This window comes from Urocampus carinirostris, chromosome 9 (assembly GCF_059441175.1).
Source record: "Urocampus carinirostris isolate Australia breed hairy pipefish chromosome 9, RoL_Ucar_1.0, whole genome shotgun sequence".
Lineage (NCBI taxonomy): Eukaryota > Metazoa > Chordata > Actinopteri > Syngnathiformes > Syngnathidae > Urocampus > Urocampus carinirostris.
Genome location: NC_142357.1, coordinates 12,066,937 through 12,092,359, shown reverse-complemented (window position 1 = coordinate 12,092,359; position 25,423 = coordinate 12,066,937). Strand labels below are relative to the sequence as shown.

General features: G+C 39.8%; 1 protein-coding gene across 1 annotated transcript; it reads left to right on the top strand.

Annotated features, from left to right (window-relative positions):
• The first annotated feature begins 884 nt into the window (after positions 1 to 884).
• Positions 885 to 25,423, top strand: LOC148359327 (putative polypeptide N-acetylgalactosaminyltransferase 8). Its single transcript, XM_088343990.1, has 13 exons — positions 885 to 955; positions 1,825 to 2,010; positions 4,387 to 4,630; positions 6,539 to 6,705; positions 7,663 to 7,846; positions 9,149 to 9,346; positions 11,580 to 11,694; positions 11,780 to 11,965; positions 17,499 to 17,636; positions 19,706 to 19,801; positions 21,306 to 21,428; positions 23,736 to 23,780; positions 23,860 to 25,423. The coding sequence occupies exons 1-13, from the start codon at positions 904 to 906 to the stop codon at positions 24,028 to 24,030; spliced, it is 1,905 nt and encodes a 634-aa protein (XP_088200116.1). The 5' UTR covers positions 885 to 903; the 3' UTR covers positions 24,031 to 25,423.

Sequence of the window (25,423 nt, the reverse complement as noted above, 5' to 3'; positions counted from 1 at the left end):
GACTTCAAACATCAAGATATACAACTGTAATTTCTTGTGAAGCATCAACAATTAGTGGGACACAATCATGAAGTTGAACACAATTTATTGGATATTTTAAACTTTTTTAACGAATAAAAAAAATATGAAAAAGTAGGTGTGCAAAATTACGATAAATGGAATACACCTGTGTGTTATCAAGTCCCTTTATGAATGCACATGCACTGTGGTAGTCTCAGAGGTCTGTTTAAAGCACAGAGAACATGAAGAACGAGGAACTCACCAGGCCGGTGTGTCCTTTTAAGCAGGGGTGGGTAAACGATGGCCCGTGGGCCACGTGTGGCTCCTCAGGCTTTTTCACCTGGGCCACTAAACAAAACCTTAAAAATATCATCATGAATAACGAAGAACACACCAGGCAGGTCAGAGATACTGTTGTGGAGAGTTTTAAAGCTGGATTTGGATACAAAAAGATTTCCCAAGCTTTAAACATCCCAAGGAGCACTGTGCAAGTAATAATATTGAAATGGAAGGAGTTTCTTTCCATAGGACAACAATCATTCGTATACTGCACAAATCTGGCCTGTATGTAAGAGTGGCAAGAAGGAAGCCATTTCTTATACATATCCATAAAAAGTGTTGTTTCAAGTTTGTCACAAGCCACCTGGGAGACACACCAAAACATGTGGAAGAAGGTGCTCTGGTGAGACCAAAATCGAACTTTTTGGCAACAATGCAAGACATTACGTTTGGTGTAAAAGCAGCACAGCTCATCACCCTCAACACACCATCCCCACAGTCAAACATGGTGGTGGCAGCATCATGGTTTGGGTCTGCTTTTCTTCAGCAGGGACAGAGAAGATGGTTAAAATTGATGGGAAGATGGATGGATCCAAATACAGGACCATTCTGGAAGAAAACCTGATGGAGTCCGCAAAAGACCTGAGGCTCGGACGGAGATTTGTCTTCCAACAAGGTAATGATCCAAAACGTAAAGCAAAAGCTACAACTGGATAGTTAAAAACATATTAATGTGTTAGAATGGCCAAGTCAAAGCCCAGACCTCAGTCCAATTGAGAATCTGTGGAAAGAACTGAAAACTGCTGTTCACAAACGCTCTCCATCCAACCTCACTGAGCTCGAGCTTTTTTGCAAGGAGGAATGGGCAAAAATATCATTTTCTCAATGTGGAAAACTGATCGAGACATACCCCAATGTCTCTTGCAGCTGTAATCGCAGCAAAAGGTGGTGCGACAAAGTATTAACAACTGCACTGAAAGAAAGGGGGCTGGATAATTTTGCACACCCACTTTTTTTTTTTTTTTTTTCTTAAAAAAGTTTTAAATATCCAATAAAGTGTGTTCCACTTCATGATTGTGTCCCACTTGTTGTTGATGCTTCACAAGAAATTACAGATTTATATCTTTGTTGTTTGTAGTCTGAAACGTGGCAGAAAGTTCAAGGGAGCCATATAGTTTTGCAAGCCACTAACTTCCCTTGCCAATATGTAACAAAATTTGTGACAATTGGTATTTTTTTCCAGAAAGCCACAATCGAATAACCCTTCTGGACTCTTCCCAGAACAAAAGTCAGAAAATAAACATTAAAACTACTACTAAAATACCTGACAGACATTTGACATCAGTCACATGCATTTTATAAGCAGCAGGCGCGCGCTGGCTCCCTGTTACAATAAGTTTGAACATAATTGTGTCCTTCCGAGCATTACCACATTATTGTGTTCCCCGCAGCGAAAGAGGGTGAGGCACATTTAGTTTGTGAGGAGTGGCCCTGGATAAAAACCAAAGATGAGTCCCTACTCCACTCTGTTTTTTTACCTTCCAGCTACTGTCAACATGCGGTCCGGCTTGCTCAAAGGGATTTTACTCTCTGCCTTGGCCTCCACCTTGGTGTACATGTGCGGCGTATGGAGGGATGTAAAAAGCCATTCAGAGCGTCTAGACAAGGTCATCGAGGGTTCCTTTCAGGAGCAGAGGATGGAAAGGATAGAGGCTAACATTGAGAGGCTCCGTGAGTCATTTTTTGGATAAGACCGTTTTCCAAACACGCCATGTACTAAATGTGCCTTAGCCCAGTGATCGGCAAACACCGGGCCGCCGACCGGAACCGGGCCATGGGTCATTTGGTACCGCATCGAAAGAATGAAAGTCGCCCTGGCTTTTTTCTTATATGTTGCCCTTTGCTTTTTCAGGCATAAAAATCTCTCACCATTTTGTAGTCAAAAAGGGTGACCTACGTGAATCGCGTAGTTCCAAGGTGAAAATGTTTTGAGGGGAGTGGAGTTGGCGGTATAAAATATATCCCTTTTTCATATGCAAGACAGTTGAAGGGCCAGATGTATATCTGGTGATATCTCAGACTAGTTATTAGCCCTTTCAGGGGCAAGCTAGCTGTTGAAAATTAATCACCACAGTAATTGAGATTAGCAGAATTTAACCTACTTTCATGCTAGCAACTAAATTAAGCCAAGATAATAAACGTATCAATATTTTGTTGACTTGTGCAGTGTGCTGGAACACATCTCCACACTTTTCTCACTTTTTTAACACACTGACCCATTTTCATGCCCGCTTTGCGCTTACAGCGTGTTAAGCATTGTACACAATGACATTTGTTTTTTTTTTACCTAAAAAAAGCTCAACACTTGTATCTGAGCAATGACTGATCAGTCGAAAAACGCCACCAACCACATTTTCTCAACATCGGGTGCAACTGGAATGGAACCCGGATTGCGGCATTGAGATCGCTTTTGATATCATCACACTATTTTTATATTAAAAACCTATTTTTTAAAATCTAGAAGGCGCATGTTATTGTATTATGTTGTTTTGGCTGAACTCATTCCCATAATGCCCCATTACATCTCTACACGATGTGGCTCATTATCAAATATAAAGAAATAAAACACGCAGGGATGAGCATGACCTTACTCTTTCGAATTCCCTCTACCGTCCATTCCTATTACCTAATGTGTTCTGCTCCGAACAACTTTACTAAAAGAAATATAAAAGCAGATAGGTGCAGTGGAAAAAAGCAAAAGGGCTATTTGCGTTTGAACTCAGTTGAGCATTATTAACATGTAATAAAAGGTAGGGTGGTCAGTTTGAGGTGTCCTTAAAAATTTAGCAATTTTCTCTGTCAAGTACAGATTAACAATGCCCAACTTAGTTCAAAGAGCTTCCATATGTTTTTTTTTTTTTCACCGCGCCTATTTGTTTTTATCTTACTTTTATCATTGGTGCTCCGACCACAAAGCTCATTACGCTGAACGGAAGGGGGTGGGGGATTTGGGGTTGACAGTGATTTTATGCCCGTGGTTGTGTTTTTCTTTAATCAGAGGATGAAAATGGTGAAAGTAAGAACAGGACTGTTTCAAATACAGTCCAAATGCCATTACAAACCCCTTAAAATGAAAAAGGATGGGTTTATTCAAACACATCTAAGAATTTCACAAACTTGCATGTGCAACAAAAGAAGCTGCAATAACGATTGTGCCAGAAAACAGCATCAGCAAGTAAAATATTTTTGAAGTTGAATATCAAATTTTTACTTTTTTAAGGACAACTCAAAATAAAACACCCCACCTTTAAAAAGACTCGTTTAAATATAAACATAAAAAATAGTGAAAGAAAATAAAGATATTTTTTTGTCAAGCCAGTGCTTTAATGGCTGGCAGCAAAAGACTTTTTGGCTAATTGCACATCCAGCAAGTTGATATTACAGGGTTCGTATATGTGCTTGAAAGTCTTGAAAACGCTTGAATTTTAATGTTATGTTGTCAAGGATTGAAAAGTGCTTGAACTTAAGGTGAAGTACTTGTAAATGCTTGAAATTGTTGCCATCTTTTTCAACAAGTCTGCTTAAAGATGACACTTCGCTTTGCCATTGCATTTCTTCTTCCCTCGTGACTAATTGCAGCTGGCATTAATTTGTACAGCATTTTCCTATAAAGAGTCATCACCCCCTACTGGTCGTACCCAATAGGAGATGTGCATGCTACACATGAAAAAAACACTATAAAATGTGTATCAGTGCAAGGATCAGTTATGGACATTTATTGGCCATGCAGTAAATAAAGGTGGTGTTTCTCAGTGGTAAATTGTAATGCGAAGAACTTCCTGCAACTGAAAATGAAGGCTACTTAGAATTCTTGACTCACCACCTAAATGGGGAAAGATATTGTCTCACGAACAAATATATTTGCGATTTAATCAAGATCTAAATATCATATGTCTGTATAAACGCACTGCAGAATACTTGATCCACATCGGATTTTTTTTTTTTAATTGGTGCCGGATGAATTAAAACCGTTTGAACGTTCTTGAATCCGGCCAAGAATAAGATGTGTGAAACCTTTGTTTGAAACACTTACATTCTTTACTACAGTTAAGGCAGTCGAGAATTTCAAGCCAATGCAGGTTCAAGCCAAGGAGGAAACCAAGGACAAAAAGGACAATCCCGGGGTGAGAAATCTGTTTCCCAACTCTGCCCTTTTCAAAAAGTGGGGCAACGATCTGAGTGAGGAGGAGCAAAAGGAGGCAGAGAGCTTGTTTATCAAGTATGGCTACAACGCCTTCCTCAGCGACAGGCTGACACTCAACAGGGAGATTCCTGACACTCGGCCAGCCAGGTACAAAAACCCTACAAGATTAGTCCCAGTACACTGAGGTCTTGTTCACATGGTTTTTCTATCTCCGTCTTTTTTCCCTCTCTTTCCTTGTGATTCTCTCTCCTTGCCACTCTTTCTTTTTCTTTCTTTGTCTCATTTTTTTCTCTCTTTTTCTACCTCTTACCCACTTTCTCTTCCCCAAACTCTCTCTCTCCCGTCTCCGTCCTGCTCTAAAAACTAATAAGCAACAGTGGAATTGCAATAGAGACATAAATACATTAAAAAAAAAAACCTTCCCCAAAAATGAATAAATAAATAAAATCAAGCAAATATTTTTCATTCCTGTAACTAGGAAAAGGCTCATTAGCAGCAGCATAACAGCATGTAAAACAAATATGATGTTCATTTTGTGTAGTACATTCAGTCGCCAACTGTCTGTAACAAAATAATGAAACGATTCTTAAAAGTTTGAATTCAAACTTTTTTGAAAAACTGACAATTGTCACTTTTAATGTGTGAACCACTGCATTCATTTCATTTCAGACACATTAGTCAGGCAGAGTCTGGCTTTACGCTCAAGCTCTCTTTTATACGGAATATATGCGTATAAAATGTCAAATGTGTTTCATCAAAAGTTTTGTCTCTCGTAGTTGATGTTGATGCCGCCATATCTGTATGTTTACTGTTGTGATTGCTCGAGACACGGACTCCCAGCGCGACTCTCAGCAGAGATTATATTCATGCAGTTATTCCTCTCTCTGTTGGGAAAAACGTCTAGCAATAATAGTTGACAATTAAATTAATTGTCGCCTTCTTTTTAAATTGTTGTCGATAACGTCGATTAATTGTTGCAGCCCTAGTAGATAGCATACCTGTCAACCTCCACGGCTCCATGTCCATACAAACTGTTGTATTTTCCCGTACAAAATACTAAATAATCGTACACCATATTTTTATTTTTTTTTCGGAACGATGAATGACGGGAAATCCACAGGCGGCAGACGCATGCGCACAGTAGCATCAAACCGCTCGCTTCGTTTGCAACGAAAAAAACCCGATAGAGATAAAGGCTTCCGCGGCGAACACCTTTGACTTGATTGATTTGCCGTTCTGTGATAGTCGGTGTATACCGGATGGTACCCATCATTGACAAATTTGCGTTTTTCCGTACAGATTTCCTTGTACGTCTTACTCGTCTTAAAAGGCATAAAAACGTACTTTGTATGGCAACCGTACAGGTTGACAGGTATGAGATAGTCGGTATGCTGCCTGATTGGTTACAGACCTGAGCCGTAAGGAACAATCTTAATTTGTTTAACCAGTCAACCTATATATGAATTCTATAATTTACTTTAATGAATACAAGTCAAGTCTTATTTATTCATTTATATTTGTTTCTTTCATTTATTAATTAATTTATTATTATATCTATATTCATATTATTTACACCAAAAATTTTTACATACGCACCTAAAGAAATCTAATGTGGAATCGTGGATTATACCTGTAGAGCCATTGGGCTCTTTAGACACTTACGGTATATATTATTGCAAGGATTGATCAGTCTTTCAACAAAAAAGAAGAAAAAACTTCCTTAGAAAAAGTCTCTATCCTTTTTGTCGCATCCTTCAGCCAAGGGATGGAGAAAATGAGAACCATGGCTTGGTTTTGCCATGTTTCCTGGTTGGGGGATGAGGCGGTAGCTTTTGGCCTTCTTGGTCGCCATTGTCCTCTGGGTGCCTAGGCAGTATGTCATCTGTACCACAGGGTGTCTAGTGGTAAAGTGTAAAGTCAGATTGAATTCATTATTATTATCATTTATTGTTCTTTTTATCATGATTATTACTGGAAAATATCTTTGTAAAAAAGCTTTTTACGTGATATAACTGGATGACAAATGCTTCTTGCCTTCTTTGGGTTTGTTTGTAGGTGTGCACAGAAAAAGTACCCAGATGATCTCCCCAACATAAGCGTGGTTTTAATTTACTTGAACGAAGCTCTGTCCATAATCAAGAGGGCAATCCGCAGTATCATGGACAAGACACCGGCCAGACTGCTCAAAGAAATAATACTGGTGGATGATCACAGCACAAATGGTAACTAAAACCTAAAAGTTGACATTTTTTCTTCAAATGACACACACAAATCCTTTTTAAGGTGGTAAAGAAATAGTGTGAGTTTAGGCACAGCGTGTGGTTACATTGACCCCAATCACCCATTAAAAAAAAAAAATCAGATCAACGAGATTTCCAATTGTCCAAGAAATCGAGCAATTTTCTCGGGAAGGAGAAAAACCTCGCTTTTGAAAAACTCCAACAAAATAAATATACTATGTTTAGTCTTTTTATTAAGACTAAACTTTGACTACGTGTCTAGGTGCATGAAATGGGCGACTATTTGTAGCCGGGGCTAGTTACAATAATTTGTAAATGTACACATAAACTAAGCAGGTCTAGTGTCAATATAAAAATATAATTAACAGAGACGTCAAATATTAAAAGAAGATCTCAAAACCGAAATTAAATGTTGTAATCCGTTACCATTAGCAATGTTTTCTTCGTTCATCAAATCAACCTTTTAACACTATGATAACCAGAAACAAAACTCACAAAAACTCGTTCAGATCAGGTTTTTCGTCCTTCGTGAATCACACCGTCACCAGGTGGAGTCAAAACGAAGAAAAGGAGAGATCTGGTTTTCCACTTCCAAGCAATGTCTCGCTAAATATTGCTGTGATAGTCCTCTACGCCGATGTGCGTGTTGTGCCCGCAGCGAACAATGACGAAAGATGTGCTATCGGTTCTTCATATGATGTCTATGATGTCTTTTGTTTTTTTAATTAATTGAATGGGTAATAAAAAAACTATTTTTTCTCATTAAAATAATTTCATGTGATGATTTGATTATATGATCAAATATTTACTGCAATGTGTTTCCTATACAATTTTTACATTTTACTCAAATATCGAGTCATCCTTTTATTTAATACTAACTCCCTTTTTTTAACGGAGGTCACAATAACTCTTCACCATGAGTGTGCCGTATATCCGTAGAGGACCTGAAGGAGAAGCTTGACGACTACATGTCGCTCATCAACGAGGAGCGCCCAGGTCTGCTGAAGAAAGTGGCGCACAAAAAGCAGCTCGGCCTCACCCAGGCCAGACTGTCCGGATGGAGGGTTGCCACCGGAGACGTGATTGCCATTCTGGATGCCCACATCGAAGTCCACGTGCAATGGTTGGTGATGTCCAAATCCCTACTAGAAGCTTAGAAACACAGGCAAACAGGAAGCACAGCACCGTTTGGGCTTATTTTCCAACTACTTCTGCTAAAACACTACGAATTAAAAATAGAAATAGAACCATGAAAAAAGCCTTCCTTGTAGAGAAAAACAAACTATAACCTAAGATGTAAACATGTTGCTGTTCCTGTACAAAATCGGTAAATCCGTTATCACGATGGCAACAGAGCCAATGAGAGACAAATGACACTTCTTCCGCATTGTTGACTTTATTTTCAAAATATTGCGCAATGGAAGGTATTTTAGTTCTGTAGTTGACATGGTTAGACAATATTTGTACTTTTGTTGCATAACTGCTTTTTTGGTATGACTCTTTTGATTTTCGTTCTGGAACAGTTCTATTATAAAGATTTCCATTCTTCTGTATACTGTTAAAGTTTGGAAGGTAATTACTTATGAAAACTGAAACATTTTTAGTGCCTGAGATCTTGTGCTGTGTTGACCATAATTATAAACTAACTCAAGAGGTGAGGGATTCATTATTCAATGATCATGACATTTCTAAGCAAAAAGTATCGATATTGATGGATAAAACCATGTATTTACCTGGAACTGATCCATACCAAAATTCATAGTATCACCCACTGCCATAGCTGCAATCACACAAGCAGCAGTACAGCTATTTAATACTGCAATTTAACAAATGCACGATATGAGTATTAAATATAATCTAAAACTCATATTGGTGATTTCCTCTGTTAAACATGTGTTGGCCTAGAGAGGGGATGGGCCTCACCAGGCTGTACTTGCTCAAGACACACCACAGGAAATGGTGCCTCTTTGACCCTAGTGGTTAAGGGATCCACACGCACACACTCACTCGCCAATACTATATCTTAAAATAGTACAACATTAGTTACTCTAAGTCTAATTAAATGACTAGCAGATTTTGGGGGAACGAGACAAGGGGGCATTAAACTCCTGTCTCGTTTAACAAGCTTTGTGGGTGTGACTTGTTTACTGTGGCATTGTCTTTTATAACCACTGATTCAGTATTTCACAAGGGCACACATTTAGCATCGATCCAGCTTCTTGATTTTGCTTTTATAAGACGCTAGAGCAATCTGTTTGAATTTAAAATGTACAAAATTTCCAGGGGAGCACGCCCCTGGACTCCCCCTTTTAGACTGTCCACCCACTAGGGTCTCAAAAACTCTATGGGAAACACTGATCATGTACTTTATTTTGCATTGGATCCTTTGTGACTTGCTAAGACTGACATGCACTTTTGCATACAGGGCAGAGCCGTTACTGGCTCGAATCAAAGAGGACCGGACGATCATCTTGACGCCCGTCTTTGATCGGGTTAACTTCGACGATTTGTCAGTGACCCAATACCAGGCGTCAGCCGACGCCTTCGACTGGGCCCTTTGGTGCATGTATGAATCCTTCAGACCCGAGTGGTACGAGCTCAAGGACGAGTCTTTGCCTGCCAAGTGAGTTGTAACTTTTCCCCCAGGTTTTCCCTAAACATGAATACAGAACACACAGTACCGAAATGAACACAAAGGTTAAAGTAGAATGGAATAGAATTGTCTTTATTGTCACTGATATCAACGTGGGGAAACATTGTATGCAACAAGATTAGACATAGAACTCCAGGGTAATGAATACTAGGATAGGATAAATAGGATAAAAGACTGTCACAAAAATAGGCACAAGTAGGATCTTTGAAAAGTCTTAAAAAACATTTAATTCTTTATTCAAGAAATAAGGCCTTGATTGGAATGAAAATGTCTCAAATCCAATTTTCAAAAGTCTTGAAAATGTGAACACATAAGATTTAGATTTGTCTTCTTCGCTGGTGTGCAGGTTCTGCCTGCAGCGATCAATGACGAAAGATGTGCTATTGGTTCTCGCTATGATGTCTATGATGTCTTTTTTTGTTTACAAAACTTTATTGAAATGGGGAATAAAAAAACATTTTTTTCTAATTGAAATAATTTTGTTTGATAATTTCATTTTATGATAAAATATTTACTACAATGTGTTTCCTATACAATTTTCATATTTTACTCAAATATCGAATCATCCTTTTATTTAATACGAACTAAAACAATTTAGTAAAACAGTCATTTTTTGAATTATTCATGGTAAAAGTGCTCATGAAAGTAGCAAAAGAGTTCTATGGAATTAGTACCGGTAGTTATCTGCCAGTTTTAAATAACAATCCATGATGTACTGTAAACATCCATTTTATTTATTGTTTTCTATGTCAAAAACTTTTAAGAGTGCTGTGCTTTTCAAACGGAAAGTTTTCAACTCGACCAAAATGTGTATTTAAAAATAAACATTTGTTTAAAATTGTCTCTAATTTATGTGATGTTTTTTTGTTTTGTTTGTTTCAATTGTTTTTTGTTGACTTGGTCAAGTCAAGTCATGGTTATTTGTATAGCACTTAATCACAAGGAGCCTCAAAGGGCTGCACAGACCACAGATGATTGCAAACCACAGACAATTATTACACCATCCTCTGATCTAAAACCAACATGAGGTCGAGGAAAAACTCAAAAACCTCATCATGAGGAAAATGAAGAAACCTTGAGAAGGGACCGCAGATGAGGTAACTCCCCTTCCAGGATGACCAGACTGAAATGGATGTTGTAATAACACACATATATCGTCAACAGGAAATATAGGTCATTCATAAGCTATAGAATAGAAGTTTGTTTTAAGCTTAGATTTAAACATTTCCATTGAGGTTGCAGATCAAATCTCAGGGGGCAGAGCATTCCACAACATCGGGTTCCGAATGGAGAACGCTCTCCAACCTGAGGTTCTCTTCTTGGCTCTTGGGATCCTTAGTAGACCATCATTTTTAGAGCGAAGGCTCCGGACCGGAACATAGAGGGAAATTAAATCCGAGAGATGACGGAGCAAGTCCATGCACGATTTTGTATAATACCAACAGAACCAAAATCACATCCTAAGCTAACAAGAAGCCAATGCAGGTTAGCTAAAATCGGGGTAATGTGATCAAACTTTCTTGTCTTAGTTAAAAGCCCCGCTACAGCATTTTGTACCAGCTGCGGGCTCTTGATTTTGGACTTTGGGAGACCCGAGAGTAGTGCATTACGGTAAACGAGACGGGAGGTAACAAACCCATGAATTATAATTCCCGCATCAGACTAGGAATGCATCGGGAGGAGTTTAGCAATATTGCAAAGAATGAAGAAATATGTTCTAGTAATATTCTTAATGTGTGCATGGAAGGACAGATTGGGGTCAAATGTGAGACCTACATTTTTAACTGAGTCACTCTGGGTGATATTACATTCGTCAAATTTCAGAGCAGTTTTTGAGTACATGTCACGGCATTTAGATGGACCAATAACTAACATTTCAGTCTTTTCAGAGTTAAAATTTAGCAATTTTGAAAAAGAAAGTCCGGCTATTGTAAGGTAAAATCAGAACAAAGTTTAACACTGCATAATATAACCATTTGATATATTTTTAGTTTTGTTATTTTAATTGCCATAATGACAGATGAGGCACAGCTTCACCTGCCTCCCGTGACTGCATCTCACTGGCCATTTTTCTCACTGAGTTATTTCTGAGGAAAGTGCTCGGTTGTTGAATGTACTGTATCTAACAGTGAAAATGATTCTTAGCTTCGCCACTGTCAATTGGAAAATGAAACATGAGACATTTTGTTTCCGCTCCCAAAAGGAGCCCGGCCATAATGGGGATACTCGTGGCTGAACGCAAATTCTTCGGCGAGATCGGCAGTCTGGACGGAGGAATGAAAATCTACGGTGGTGAGAACATCGAGTTGGGCATCCGGGTAAGGTGTCGTAATGAGTACCAAACAAAAATGTCACCATTTCTGAGCGGGATCCGGCAACTTATCCCCCTGTTTGAGCCTGTAGGTGTGGCTGTGCGGTGGCAGCGTGGAGGTGATCCCTTGCTCGAAAATTGCCCACATCGAGCGTTTCAGCAAGCCTTATCTGCCTGACCTCAGCATAACTATGAAGCGAAATGCGCTTCGTGTCGCCGAAGTGTGGCTAGATGAATTCAAACACAACGTCTACATCGCGTGGAACCTTCCGCTGAAGGTTTGTTTTCAGGAACCATTTGCAGTTGCACTCGCAATCCCAGAAACTTGAGATTTTGTGTTACCTAGTTTTCCGAGATAGAGCCCTTCTAGTATTTTCTGCACTATAAATCGCACCGGATTACAAGACGCACCCCGCAAAAAAGTCTAATGTGATATATTTTTTTAATATATAAGGCACACCCAACTGTAAGGCGCATGGAATTGAAAATACAGTAAGGATTAGGGTCAGACAAAAACAGTAGTGGTCTAGTACACTGCTTCTCAACTGCTCTGACTTCAGAACCCACACTTCAACCCTAATGACAGGCTAAAACCCAAATCAAGAAAAAAAAATCCACTTCTCAAATTCATCCAATTCAAGGATTTTGCAGTTTAAAGCAGAGATAGTAGAATAATGTAATGCCTCTCGATGTGATAAAATATACACTGTCACTGATTAAGTCTCGTTGCCAATTCAATAACAAAATAATACAAGACTACTGTTGGTCATAACTTACACCGTTGGCTGACTTCAAAGCGCAAAATTTCTACATCTGTCGCCTTCCCACTCCCTTGCGTCATGTCCTATCTTGCAAGGCCCATGCGTGAACACAAATAACAGTAACAAAAGTAACAGATAATACACTACCTTCCCCTATATGAAGCCCCTTGCCCCAGGGGTAAACAAAAAATCTTTCAACCGCCTTGGTTATCTGCCTTAGTCTATGAGGACGCCCCGGGGCTTGGCCAAGTCCATCACGTCGATTGTTGTGGGGTGGAGTGTGACACCACCTGCTGATGGTAAGTCCGTTCTGAGCAGCAAACTCTACCCAATCTTCCGTTTTTCGCTGCATATTCATAACTGGCCCTTCCACTGGCAGACTTCTAGAATTGTGGTGTTGATAGCCGTTCCCTCAGCACCCGCTGAGGGGCAAAAATCAAGTTCTCATGCTGACCTCTTGGCTGGATGAGCACGGCAGTTTCCAAGTCCACCACAATTTTTGCAGCTTTTAAGAAGTTTCGAACAAACTAATATACAAGAGCCATACATATCAGCTACCCAGGGTGAATGAGTTGTTTTAGGTCTCCCAGGACAAACACAAATGTCCCTCTTGCTCTTATCAAAGAGGTTTCGCCGGTCATGGTCCTTTCTTCTGTGACGGTCAGTCTTAAGACGGTTCACATTGGAAAAGCCTCACAATTGTGGCTGAAGACTCAGTGTCCACCAGATCTGTGCAGGAAACATCCCCAATCTGCAAGTCACCAAGCTGGGTTCCCCCACGTCCATCCAGCCCACGTTTGCAACATTCTCATTCTGGACTTGCAGGTCCCTGCAGACTGCTTCTTCGCGTACAGGTTGCATTTCCTGGTAAATTGGAGGGTTCGACACAGACCCTTTTTCGTTTTCCAGCTATTTCATTCTTTTCAAGCAGCGGCAGTAAGTGACCTGGTTGTAGAAAACCCCAGCAGACAATAGGGTGTGCTTTGGGATTATTCCCCTCATTCTGTTGTGCCGTACGGCTTTTGATTGCACACAAAGCTCCTCCCTCTACGCCTCTGACGTAGCCAAAAAGGGGTAAGCGGTTATCTATAGCGCCCTCTTGGTTGCAAGATCAAGCGCCTCTCCCAGTGCTGCTGGGTAAGCGAGCTGACTGTGCACCCGCAGCTCATATGGCCCAAGAGCTTGTAATACTGCTGTTATGGAGATTGCTTTGGGTGCATCTTGACGGGGGCATGTCAATCACACCCTCCACAGTTTCTCCCTTCATAAACCGCCATGCGCCGTTGGGTAGGTAGCGATCCGCTATTGCATGCATACCAGGCGAGCAACGGCCAATCCAATACTTCTGACACCAATGTAATGCGCCTCGATGCGATCGATGATGCATTCACTGATTAGTTCTCGTCGTCGATTTAATAAAAAAGTAATAGGCGGTACAAACGTTCACACAGGAGCTACTTTTGGTTGTAACTCACATCGTTCGCATGCACACACACTGATTTCAAAGCACAAAACTTCCACATCTGTCGCCTCCCCCCTTCCTCGCGTCATGTCCTTTCTTAAAGGGTCTTACGTGAACACAAACAACAGTAACAAGAGTTAAAAACAATACAATATATTCACCTTTTTGCCAAAGAACCATGACCAGGAAAATGACCAGGGAAACCAAAACAAGTTCAAATACCCCATATACTCACATACAGTATAAGCCTAAATCGTATCTAAACAATCCCCTAAAACTTCTTTATCATAGCCAGATACTAAAATAAATTTGAAATATTATTAAGATATTAATGCGCCGCTCCCTTTTAATAAAAGCATTAATCGATAGGTTATCCTCCACTAATACCACAACTAATTCTATATTATGAGGCTGAGGTGTACGCCAAATCGGAATCATTGGTCTCACTATCGCCCTCTGCCATAAGGCAGGAGAATTGCGTCCCTCACTCTGCTTTAGCAGACGCTCAGCAGGGTAGAGGTAAGATCTTGAGCCTGACTTTAAATCCAGGGCGAGTCGACCTATGATATCAATCATTATGTTTGGACTGAGCTTCTCTCAAAATAACCTAAAAAATACAAACAAAAAGAAACCAAAGATTTTCCCACCCGTCATTGTTCTTTGTTTCTTTTTAACATACTCCGCATGGGGAGGCGTCGGTAACTGGCATTGAAACTTGGACCTCCGCTCCATGGGTCTGCGCGCTAACCACCCACCCGCCATGGGGCACCATTTAGTGTATTTTTCATTGTACAGTGGCTTGCGAAACTATTTGGCCCCTTGAACTGTGTGACCTTTTGCCACATTTCAGACTTCAAACATCAAGATATAAAACTGTAATTTCTTGTGAAGCATCAACAATAAGAGGGACACAATCATGAAGTGGAACACACTTTATTGGATATTTTAAACTTTTTTAACAAATAAAAAACCTAAAAGTCGGTGTGCAAAATTATTCAGCCCCATTGAGTTAATCGTTTGTAGCACCACTATGAATGTCTGACATCTTTCTGCTATGTTGTGCTCCTATAAATTGTTTTGCGTTTGAATTAGACAGTACAGTGCCATCAAATATTACACACTAGCGGTTTAAGGGATTGGATTAAAAAATGGCATTTGTCAGACACCTGTTTGACCACTTGTAACATTTACAACCTTGAAAATAACTTCACTGAATGCTACTAAGCACGTTTGTTGAGCAATAAACTCAAACAAGAAAAAGCCAAAGATGTGATTTACTGGAAAGTATGTAAATTGTAACGTATCCGGATTGAAGCAAAGTGCCTCCAGTATTTGACCTGAAGGAAGAACATTGTTTGAAGCAAAGGTGTACCACATTTTTTGTCCTAAAGATGTTATATTTTAACTTCCTGTGTTTTTTTAACACATAGTTTGTTAAAAATCTGATATTTCATTGAATTCTTAAAAAAAATCTTCTAAAATTGTGAGAACAATAAGAAGCAGCATTTTGTTTCACTAAACCCTTTCAACTCTGAGTGCAGAATGTTTTTTTTAAAGTATGGCTTTTAACTCCAAAACACGTTGAAATATGTGTTTTACTAGTTTTGGTTTTTGTGCACAAAAGGAAACTGTACCACATACCTGCCCTTTTAAGCAGGGGTGGGCAAACGATGGCCACCAAACAAAACCTTAAAAATATCATACTACAGTGGCTTGCGAAACTGTTTGGCCCCCTTGAACTTTGTGACCTTTTGCCACAGGGCATTAGCTCAGGAGGTAGAGCGCTCGTCTTGGGATCAAGAGATCGCAGGTTCGATTCCCGGCTCCTCTGTGTTATATGTCGAAGTGTCCTTGGGCAAGACACTGAATCCCTAATGCCACCAATAAGCAGGCCGGGGCCTTGCATGGCTGCATGGCCGCTATTGGTGTGTGAGTGTGTGTGTGTGAATTGGGTAAGTGTAAAGCACATTGTAAAGCGCTTTGGGAGGTCTTCATTGACTTGAAAAGCGCTATATAAATCATGGAGTGGAACACACTTTATATTTTAAACTTTTTTAACAAATAAAAAACGAAAAAGTGGGAGTGCAAATATTTCGGCCCCTTTACTTTCAGTGCAGCAAACTCCAGAAGTTCAGTGGGGATCTCTGAATGATTCAATGTTGATCTAAATGGCTAACAATGATAAATTAAATCCACCTGTGTGTAATCAAGTCTCTGTAAAAATGCACCTGCACCAAGATAGTCTTAGAGGTCTGTTTAAAGCGCAGAAAACCTTCACGAAGAACAAGAAACACACCAGGCAGGTGCGAGATACTGTTGTGGGGAAGTTTAAAGCTGGATTTGGATACAAAAAGATTCCCCGAGCTGTAAACATCCACTGCACTGTGCAAGCAATAATATTGAAATGGAAGGAGTATCAGACCACTGCAAATCGACCAAGATCGGGCCGTCCCCCTAAACTTTCAGCTCATACAAGGAGAAAACTGATCAGAGATGCAGCCAAGAGGTCCATGATCACTCTTGATGAACTGCAGAGGTCTACAGCTGTGGTGGGAGAATCTGTCCATCGGACAACAATCAGTTGTATACTGCACAAATCTGGCCTTTATGGAAGAGTGGCAAGAAGGAAGCCATTTCTTGAAGATATCCATAAAAAGTGTTGTTTAAAGTTTGCCACAAACCACCTGGGAGACACACCAAACATGTGGAAGAAGTTGCTCTGGTCAGATGAGACCAAAATCGAACTTTTTGGCAACAATGCAAGACATTACGTTTGGCGTAAAAGCAGCACAGCTCATCACCCTCAACACACCATCCCCACAGTCAAACATGGTGGTGGCAGCATCATGGTTTGGGTCTGCTTTTCTTCAGCGGGGACAGGGAAGATGGTTAAAATTGATGGGAAGATGGATGGAGCCAAATACAGGACCATTCTGGAAGAAAACCTGATGGAGTCCGCAAAAGACCTGAGGCTCGGACGGAGATTTGTCTTACAACGGGACCATGATCCAAAACTTAAAGCAAAAGCAACAATGGAATGGTTCACCAAAAACATGTCAAGGTGTTAGAATGGCCAAGTCAAAGTCCAGACCTCAATCCAATTGAGAATCTGTGAAAAGAACTGAAAACTGCTGTTCACAAACACTTTTTATCCAACCTCAGTTTCTCGATGTGCAAACTGATAGAGAAATACCCCAAGCGACTTGCAGCTGTAATCGCAGCAAAAGGTGGTTCTACAAACTGTTAACTCAATGGGGCTGAATCTTTTTGCACACCCACGTCTTGGTTTTTTATTTGTTAAAAAAGTTTAAAATATCCAATAAAGTGTGTTCTACTTCATGATTGTGTCACACTTATTGTTGATGCTTCAAAATATATCACAATTTTATATCTTGATGTTTGAAGTCTGAAATGTGGCAAAAGGTCACAAAGTTCAAGGGGGCCAAATAGTTTCGCAAGCCACTGTATATTTCTATTATGACAATTTAGGCCCAGCCTTACCTGCTTTTCCCTGACTGCACTGAATCTAACCAATGAAATAACTTCGAAGTGACACGCTGGTGTCTTTTTAACGTCTTTCCTGTTCAGAACCATAAGATAGAAATTGGCGACCTATCCGAACGGAAGGCACTCAGGGAGCAGCTCAAGTGCAAGCCCTTCAAGTGGTACCTGGATAATGTTTACCCATTGCTGGACCCTCTCGATGACGTGGTCGGCTATGGCGCGGTAAGCACAAGCAACTTTTGTTTTGCCTTTATAGTATGAGTTTAAACAATTAAGTGGAGCAATTCGTTGTTTTTTTTAAACAGTGTGCAGTGAAACCTTGTCTAGTGTGCCGCAGTCACAAAGATCGCATACCTGTCAACGTATAAATTTCCTTTGTATTATTTGCATTTTTTTTGGTCATTTCAAATTGTGTATGCCGTATAGCAATTTTTATACTGGATTTTTTTTTTTTTTAAAGACCAATCAAACCCCTTTCAACTCTAATCCGCATGGTTCGGTCACCGGTAGTCATAGCTGTCAACCTGCACGTTTTTGCCGTACAAAGTACCTTTATTATGCATTTTAAGACGTGTACGATGTACAAGAAAATCTGTACAGAAAAACGCAAATTTCTCAATTATGGGTACCATCCGGTATACACCAACTATCACGAAACGGCAAATCAATCAAGGCAAACAAGTTCACCGCGGTAGCCTCTACCTCTGTATCGTTTTTCGTTGCAAACAAAGCGAGCGGTTAGATGCTACTGTGCGCATCCGTCTGCCGCCTGGGGATTTACCATCATGCATCATTCAACATCGGATTTCATGTGGTAGTTGTGTTTTGAAACGAAGTCCTTCTCTTTTTAGAGAACCGGCTTTTTCGGCTCAACTCATTAAAGAGAGCCGGCTCTCAAACGGCTTACTTGCTTTGATGCATTATATTACGGATTATTATGTTGTATAAAGAAGTTAAGAAAAAAGGAAGTATGAAAGGAATAAAGACAGGTTTGTGGTTATCCCTTTAATCAGTATATTACCAAAAATAATTTAATGCAGAAAATGAATTACTAATTTGAATAAGAAAATGTATTATCCTCCTTGATTATATTTGCATGCATTTTTTCCTTCTACAGTGAACGTCCAAGCTACTTCATTTTTGAACTTTTTTTATAATAAAACCTCATTCATGTCGAGCAACTCAGTATCTCGAAACAAAATGTTAATTAACAATATATAAGATATAACGAAACACATCTACAATATAACATGTTAAACCACATAAATAAACACGTTTGAAAAAAATATATACGGTGTAAGATTATTTTGTATTTTGTAAGGGAAAATACGACAGTTTGTAAGGGCATGGAGCCGTGGACGTTGACAGGTATGCTGGTAGCAGATGACAACTAGATTGCTAATACTGTTGCAGTATTTAACAGTCTGACTTGATGTGAGGAAATAGGTGCCGCGTTGTGTTAGTAAGGTTTATTATCTCGTAACAAGTAGGATTTTAAATCATCAATAAGAGGAGCATTTGGTGGAGGTTGACAGGTATAAGATCGAGAGACTACACACTTAAAATTAAAGTTACTGTAACTTTAAATGATTTTTTACCCAAAAAAACTACAGCACAACTTCAGATGTTTTTGCCTGCAAAACCGGACGAGTTGATGCTAGCAGTAAGCGCTCATCTCAGAAGATACTGAAGATACCCCCAAAAGAATCATAGCTTGGAACTAAAACGCAAACATTTAGGAATTGGAATGGTCTTTATTGAATTTAGATCTTTTCGTTGTCATTGATAACAAAGTAGTGAACATTGTTTTCAATGAGATTAGACATGGCACTCCAGGATCTATATGTACTAAAGACCTAAAAGAGAAACCTAAGATAAAAGAATGTCAGGATAAAGGGGAAAACATATTTATAAGGTAGTCGTCTGAGACAGACCCTGGCAACAAGACAATGAGTTGTGATTGGTTAAATGCTTAAATATGAAAGCAAACATCCGGAAGCAGTGGAACCAGGGCAAAAGCAATGAAAGTAAGCTGATAGACGATTTGTAATTATTCATGGAGCAAACATAATTAACATCACCTATGGTTTTAAGTCAGCAGAGAGTTCAATGTCTTCTAACATGAAAGAAAACTTCATTCATAACGCATTTTCACAAAGGCATGTTCAGACATATGCTTAAGATTTTTGTCATTGTATTAGACGTATTATGATTGACTGAACTTGTCGTACTGTATTTCAATAAGCATGTGTCCTGTGAGCATGAAAACAAGACTATTTTCCTCTCTGCAGTTAATCAACCAACTCAAACCAGATCTGTGCATCGATCAGGGTCCAGTTCCGGGCAGCACACCTATTATCTACGGTTGCCACTTTTTTGCACCACAGGTAACAAAGCCACATTCGATCTCAAGTGCTCTCTGTGTTTATTTGATAACTGGTATTAAGCTCAAGATCATTATATTTGTTTTTCTAAAGACTTCAGTGTTCCTGGATCTTTTTTCATATGAACGTTGCCACAGTGCAATTATTGCCATTACCTACTTACTTTCTGTCTCTTAGAACAAGGGTGTCAAACTCATTTTAGCCTGGGGGCCACATGGTAGGAAAAAAAATCACGGGGGCCGGACTACCAGATTAGCGTGAGAGAAAGAAAGAATGAGAATGAGACAGAATAAAACACAAAGAGAGGAGTAGAGCGAGAAAGAGAGTGTGGAAAGAGCACGAGGGACAAAAGAGAAACGGATGAAGAAAGTCAAGTCATATTTATTTTAAACCATTTACACCGTTCACAGTCTTAAATTTGAGTCGCAGACTTGAAGATAGTGACATATGAAGAGAGAGAAAGAGAGACAGAAAGAAAAGACAAGAGAGTAAGCAAGAGAAAAAGAGAAGAGAAAGATAAAAACTGGGAGAAAAAGTGAAAAAGAGAGACAGAGCAAAAACAAAAACAAGAGAGAATAAAGGAAGAGAGACATTACCAAAGATAGAATGAGAGCGAGAGAGAGAGAGAATTACAGCTACAGTATCTTTGGAGAATGGTGCCTTCATTTGGTCAATTCCAGTAAACATATTTAAAACTCATTTAAAAGTCATTATATGGCTTAAATGTCTTTTCCACTTCTCTTGGTGGTGTCTCACTGGTCGGATTAAAACCCCTTGGCGGGCCCAATGCAGTCCGCGGGCCGGATGTTTGACACCGTTGTTTTAGAAGATTGAATGCAGTTGTCAGGTAACCACAAAAGACCGACGCGAGTGACTGTTGTCTGTTATGATGGGCAGAGAGGATCCAAACATGGACATGCGCGTCGAGTTGACAGTTTCAAACGAGGTCAAAGGAAATAACAAAAAGCGCTCCACAGAGTAAGGAGAGGAGATAACAGGCATCAGAAACACAGTCCAATAAACCAAAGCCGGATACATTCAAAATTATTACTAGGCACAAAAAAGGCATCAATTATTCAGAGAAGTGGCAGGATGGGCAAAAAACGTTAACGATCCGACACGAGGGAGTTTTCCCTGCTGTCATTATATGCGAGTGGTTTAATGTGTTAATTTGTCCAGTGATGCCCTCTGAAAGACGTTGGTGTCCTGGAACCTTACAATTGACACTAATCCACTTAAATTCAGCATATAGAGGAGGAGAGAGGAGGAAAAATTGAGTTTAATAGGGACTGAGGTGGCGGGTCTGACATGAAATGAGATCTCGATAGGGAAAAGTATTCATACACTCAAGAGCATGGGCTAGTTTGTGTATAGCAAAATAAGAAATAAGTGTTTTTCAGAAACTTCCCTATGAATTCACAGACCAAATGTTATTGTCCTTCCCTTAAATTCTTTATGGTAAGTTTCCTAATGTTGTATCCTTTTGTAACATGGCTTTTCTCTGCAGCTCTGCTATTACCGGACCAACGGGCAACTCTATGTGGGGGGAATCAAATCCCACAAGTACAACAGCAACCGCTGCCTAGTGGATCCCGGCACCGGCATCTATCCGGCCCTTTATGAGTGCAAGGTATGGAGGGTGAAAAATGCCCTAAATTCAAATTTAAAATTTGAATAAATGAAAGAATAAAAATGGGGATTCATGATGCAAAATGCATTGAAGGAATTAAATGCAAGTTAAGATGACTTAAGAGGGGTGCATTGTTTGGGAGGCGTGTCTGGGAGGCATGCCCCCCGCCTTTACAATTCAACTTCAAACCAATGTTGACTGAAACAACACAGAACCTCTGAAAAACACGCACCAATATAAATTAAACCGAAATATCAGTAGTCTCTACTGGATATTGGCATTTAGGAACACAAAATGCACAATTTGTAGCCATTTATATTATCACGATGATTCCAAAATGATCATTTTCCTGCTTTGTCTCATTTTTTAATTTCCTTTTTGTTCTTTTATTGCAATCTCTCTAGAAACGTTCCTGTGCTAAGAGTCTTGCTGTGGCAGTCCCTGCTCGACCTGTCCCTCCTCTACTTAATGAACAAAAACACTTTTATTAACCATTTATTTATCAACCAATAAACCAAAAGAGAGTGAGAGGACAAAAAAATATAGATATTTCTATATTTGTTATACAAGTTTGAGACCCTGGCAAGGACCAACGAGACCCAGGGTTTTTATACGGTATAGGAAAGACTGCTCTTGCCCAACTGAGTTCAGAGAGCCCTTATAGTTTTTTTTCCCACCACGCCTATCTTATTTTATCTTACTTTTAGCAAAGTTGTTGGGCTGTGCAACACATTAGGTAGGAGGAGGGGGTGACTTTATGCTCATCACATGAGTTTTTTGTTAGTGAAGCATGCAAATGGTAAGAGTAAGAAAATGCCTGTTACAAGTACAGTCCAAACATGAACCCAAATCCCCAAAAAGAAATGAAATAAAAATCTCAGCATGAAGAAACCTTGAGGAGGGACCGCAAAGGGGTAATGCCCCTTGCAGGATAACCCGGTTGCAATAGATGTTGCAATAATAAACATTACATCGATACTGTCAACAGGAAATATAGATCATTTATAACCTATAGAATAGAAGTGTGTCATGAACATAGATTTAAAGTCCTTTTTTTATGGGACTGAAGAGGTGATGGCCGGGGTGAGAGGAGTCCATTATAATGTTGTTGGCTGTGGTGCAGTAATGGAACCCTGACGTGTAATCCAGACTGGGTAGTGAGCAGCCGTTGATGTTCCGGGCTGTGTTGCTCTTGTTTAGCTTTTCTCTTCTCTTTTTCTCTTTTCTTACTCTCTTGTCTTTTCTTTCTGTCTCTCTTTCTCTCTCTTCGCTGACGAGCATACCACACTGTGACGCTAGTCGAGTCAAGTCATGTTTATTTGTATAGCCCCTAGTCACAAAGAGCCTCAAAGGGCTGCACAGACCACAGATTATTGCAAACTACAGACACCATCCCCTGATCTAAAACGTACATGAGGGCAAGGAAAAACCCAAAAACCTCAACATGTGGAAAATGAAGAAACCTTGAGAAGGGAACACACAAGAAGTAATCCCCCTTCCAGGATGACCAGGCTGCAATGGATGTTGCAATAACAAATAATACACAGATATTGTCAACAAGAACTATAGGTCATTCATAAGCTATAGAATAGAAGTGTGTTTTAAGCCTAGATTTAAACAGTTCCACTGAGATTGCAGATCAAATCTCAGTGGGCAGAGCATTCTACAGCACCTGATGGAGAACGCTCTCGAACCTGCGGATCTTGGCTCTTGGGATCACTAGTAGACCAGCATTTTCAGAGCGAAGGCTTCGGACCCGAACATAGGGGGAAATTAAATCCGAAAGATACGAGGGAGCAAGTCCCTGCATGATTTTGTATACTACCAACAGAACCTTAAAATCACATCTTAAGCTAACAGGGAGCCAATGCAGGTTAGCTAAAATCGGGGTAATGTGATCAAACTTTCTTGTCTTAGTTAAAAGCCTTGCTGCAGCATTTTGTATCAGCTGCAGGCTCTTGATTTTGGACTTCTGGAGACCGGACAGTAGTACATTATAGTAATCGAGACGGGAGGTAACAATCTCAGACTGGGACAGCATAGGGTGAATTTTAGCAATGTTGTGAAGAAGGAAAAAATATGTTCTAGTATTATTCTTTACATGTGTTTGGAAGGATTACAATATATCCCTGATAGGGCCTGCTACATGAAATGTTATTGCAGAGACTTTTTATTCAAAGATTGCAATCTGTTTATTTTTACGCTTATTCCATTTTCATCAATGTATTTTGTCATATTTGGACTGTTTTAATATCCGATTTTTAGATGATGTGTTATATGTAAATGTGTTTTGCTCCTTCTTTTAAGGTTGCTGCACAGAAGAATTTCCACATGTTGTGGGACTTTAAGCAGGTGCGTGGCAGGGTTGGGTAACGTTAGGTTGCCCGGTTCACAAAATTAAAAACTCCATGTATACACCCTTCTTTTCCAGGGATCTGCTATCAGGAACCGGGGAACCAATCGTTGTCTGGAGATCGCACAGGGTGCAGACACTTACTATCAGCTTATTATACAGCGCTGCACTGGTCAGATCTGGAACATTCAGAATTGGATTACGGAAAGAGAAACTATGATCAAGGAAGCCGTCCAAACACAAAACTGATTGAGTGAACGGATTCTGCACTAGATCTTTTCTTTCCTTGAAAAGTACGGCTGGGCGGGAACTAGCTGCGACTGAACCAGGTTAAAGATTTCGATCGTTTTTTTTAACAAATGTGATTCTAAATGTGAAGTTTACGCGTCGGGGAAGAAACTTGTATGCACAGAAAGCTCAATAGTGAGTGGCCACTGCGAGAGACTGTGAAAAAAGCCAGAAATTGGCTAATGAAGTGAAAAGGACACTGCAAAATTCATTGGGGATTATGCAGAGGTGCAGCTAATGTACTATATTTTCCACACTATAAGGCGCACCCCCAAAAATGAGTCTTCTGGGATATTTTTGTTTTCATATATAGGCTGTACATAATTCAAACTATAGCAAGGGTTAGGGTTGCACTAAAAATAATAGGTACTGTAGAGCAAATAAGTCCAGCACAAAATTGACCGCGACATTTTTTGTTTCAAGTAACTCAGAACTTTGTGGATGGAACGACAGCGCCCCCTTTTGGACAATTACTGGTCTTACTAATTCACCGTGTACCATAATGAAATCTTATTATGTCGATTGGAGTGACATTCTCAAGTACAGAACATTACACAAATTTCTCACTACTTTGGCTTTCAAACAAGTTTAGCAATTTTAAACACCGTCACCCTATACTGCAAGTATCAGATATCTAAGATCACGACCATAGAAGCATGATCTGGTCGAGCGTCACTGGGCCACATAAAAAGAATTGGCTGTGCGATAGCCTTCCTCTTTTTTGCTACCCGGCTGGCTGGCTGACTTGTTGCGCAGCTGTGCGGGCCAGCACTGCGGCCTTAAGTTCAGCACGTTGGCCATACGTTGGGACCATTCGGAGCACGAGACCAAATCTCTCTGCAACAAGAGGACTGTTTCAGATTTAACAACATGTTTGCTGGTTCTTGGTAATGAGCGTTTTTTCTATCTGTACAAGGGAATCAACCCAAATCGACTAGTATTATAGAAGCAAACTTTCTTTTTGTGCTAGTAACTCCCATAACCTCTCGCGCCTTCCCCTCTTTTTTTCCGATCAGTAATTATCTGTGTTAATAAATTGAGTGCCATTTTAATCGGCCGGGTTCATTGAATCAATTTTTGGGGGATTAGTTATTTATATCAGAACTCAAAGAACTTAAAGTAGGAGATTCTAGCATCCTTCAGAGAAAAAAAGATTTATGGTGGAGCACCATACTGATTGCAGTAAAGAATAATTTGTTTCAATCTCCAAGATTTTCAAAATTAAAGCTTGAAAAAATGTCTACAGTACCATATTTGTGTATCTATTGATTGAAATATATCAATGATCACAATGGCAAAAATTGCAATGGGAATCAAGCCCGGACCATGGCGGGGAGAATGCCGGTGTTATCAA

Coding starts and splice junctions, on each gene's coding strand:
- LOC148359327 (XM_088343990.1), top strand. CDS start 904: ATGGAGTCCGCAAAAGACCTGAGGCTCGGACGGAGATTTGTCTTCCAA. Junction 17,637..19,705: donor ACGTGGTCGGCTATGGCGCG/GTAAGCACAAGC, acceptor TCCTCTCTGCAG/TTAATCAACCAACTCAAACC. Junction 19,802..21,305: donor GCCACTTTTTTGCACCACAG/GTAACAAAGCCA, acceptor TTTTCTCTGCAG/CTCTGCTATTACCGGACCAA.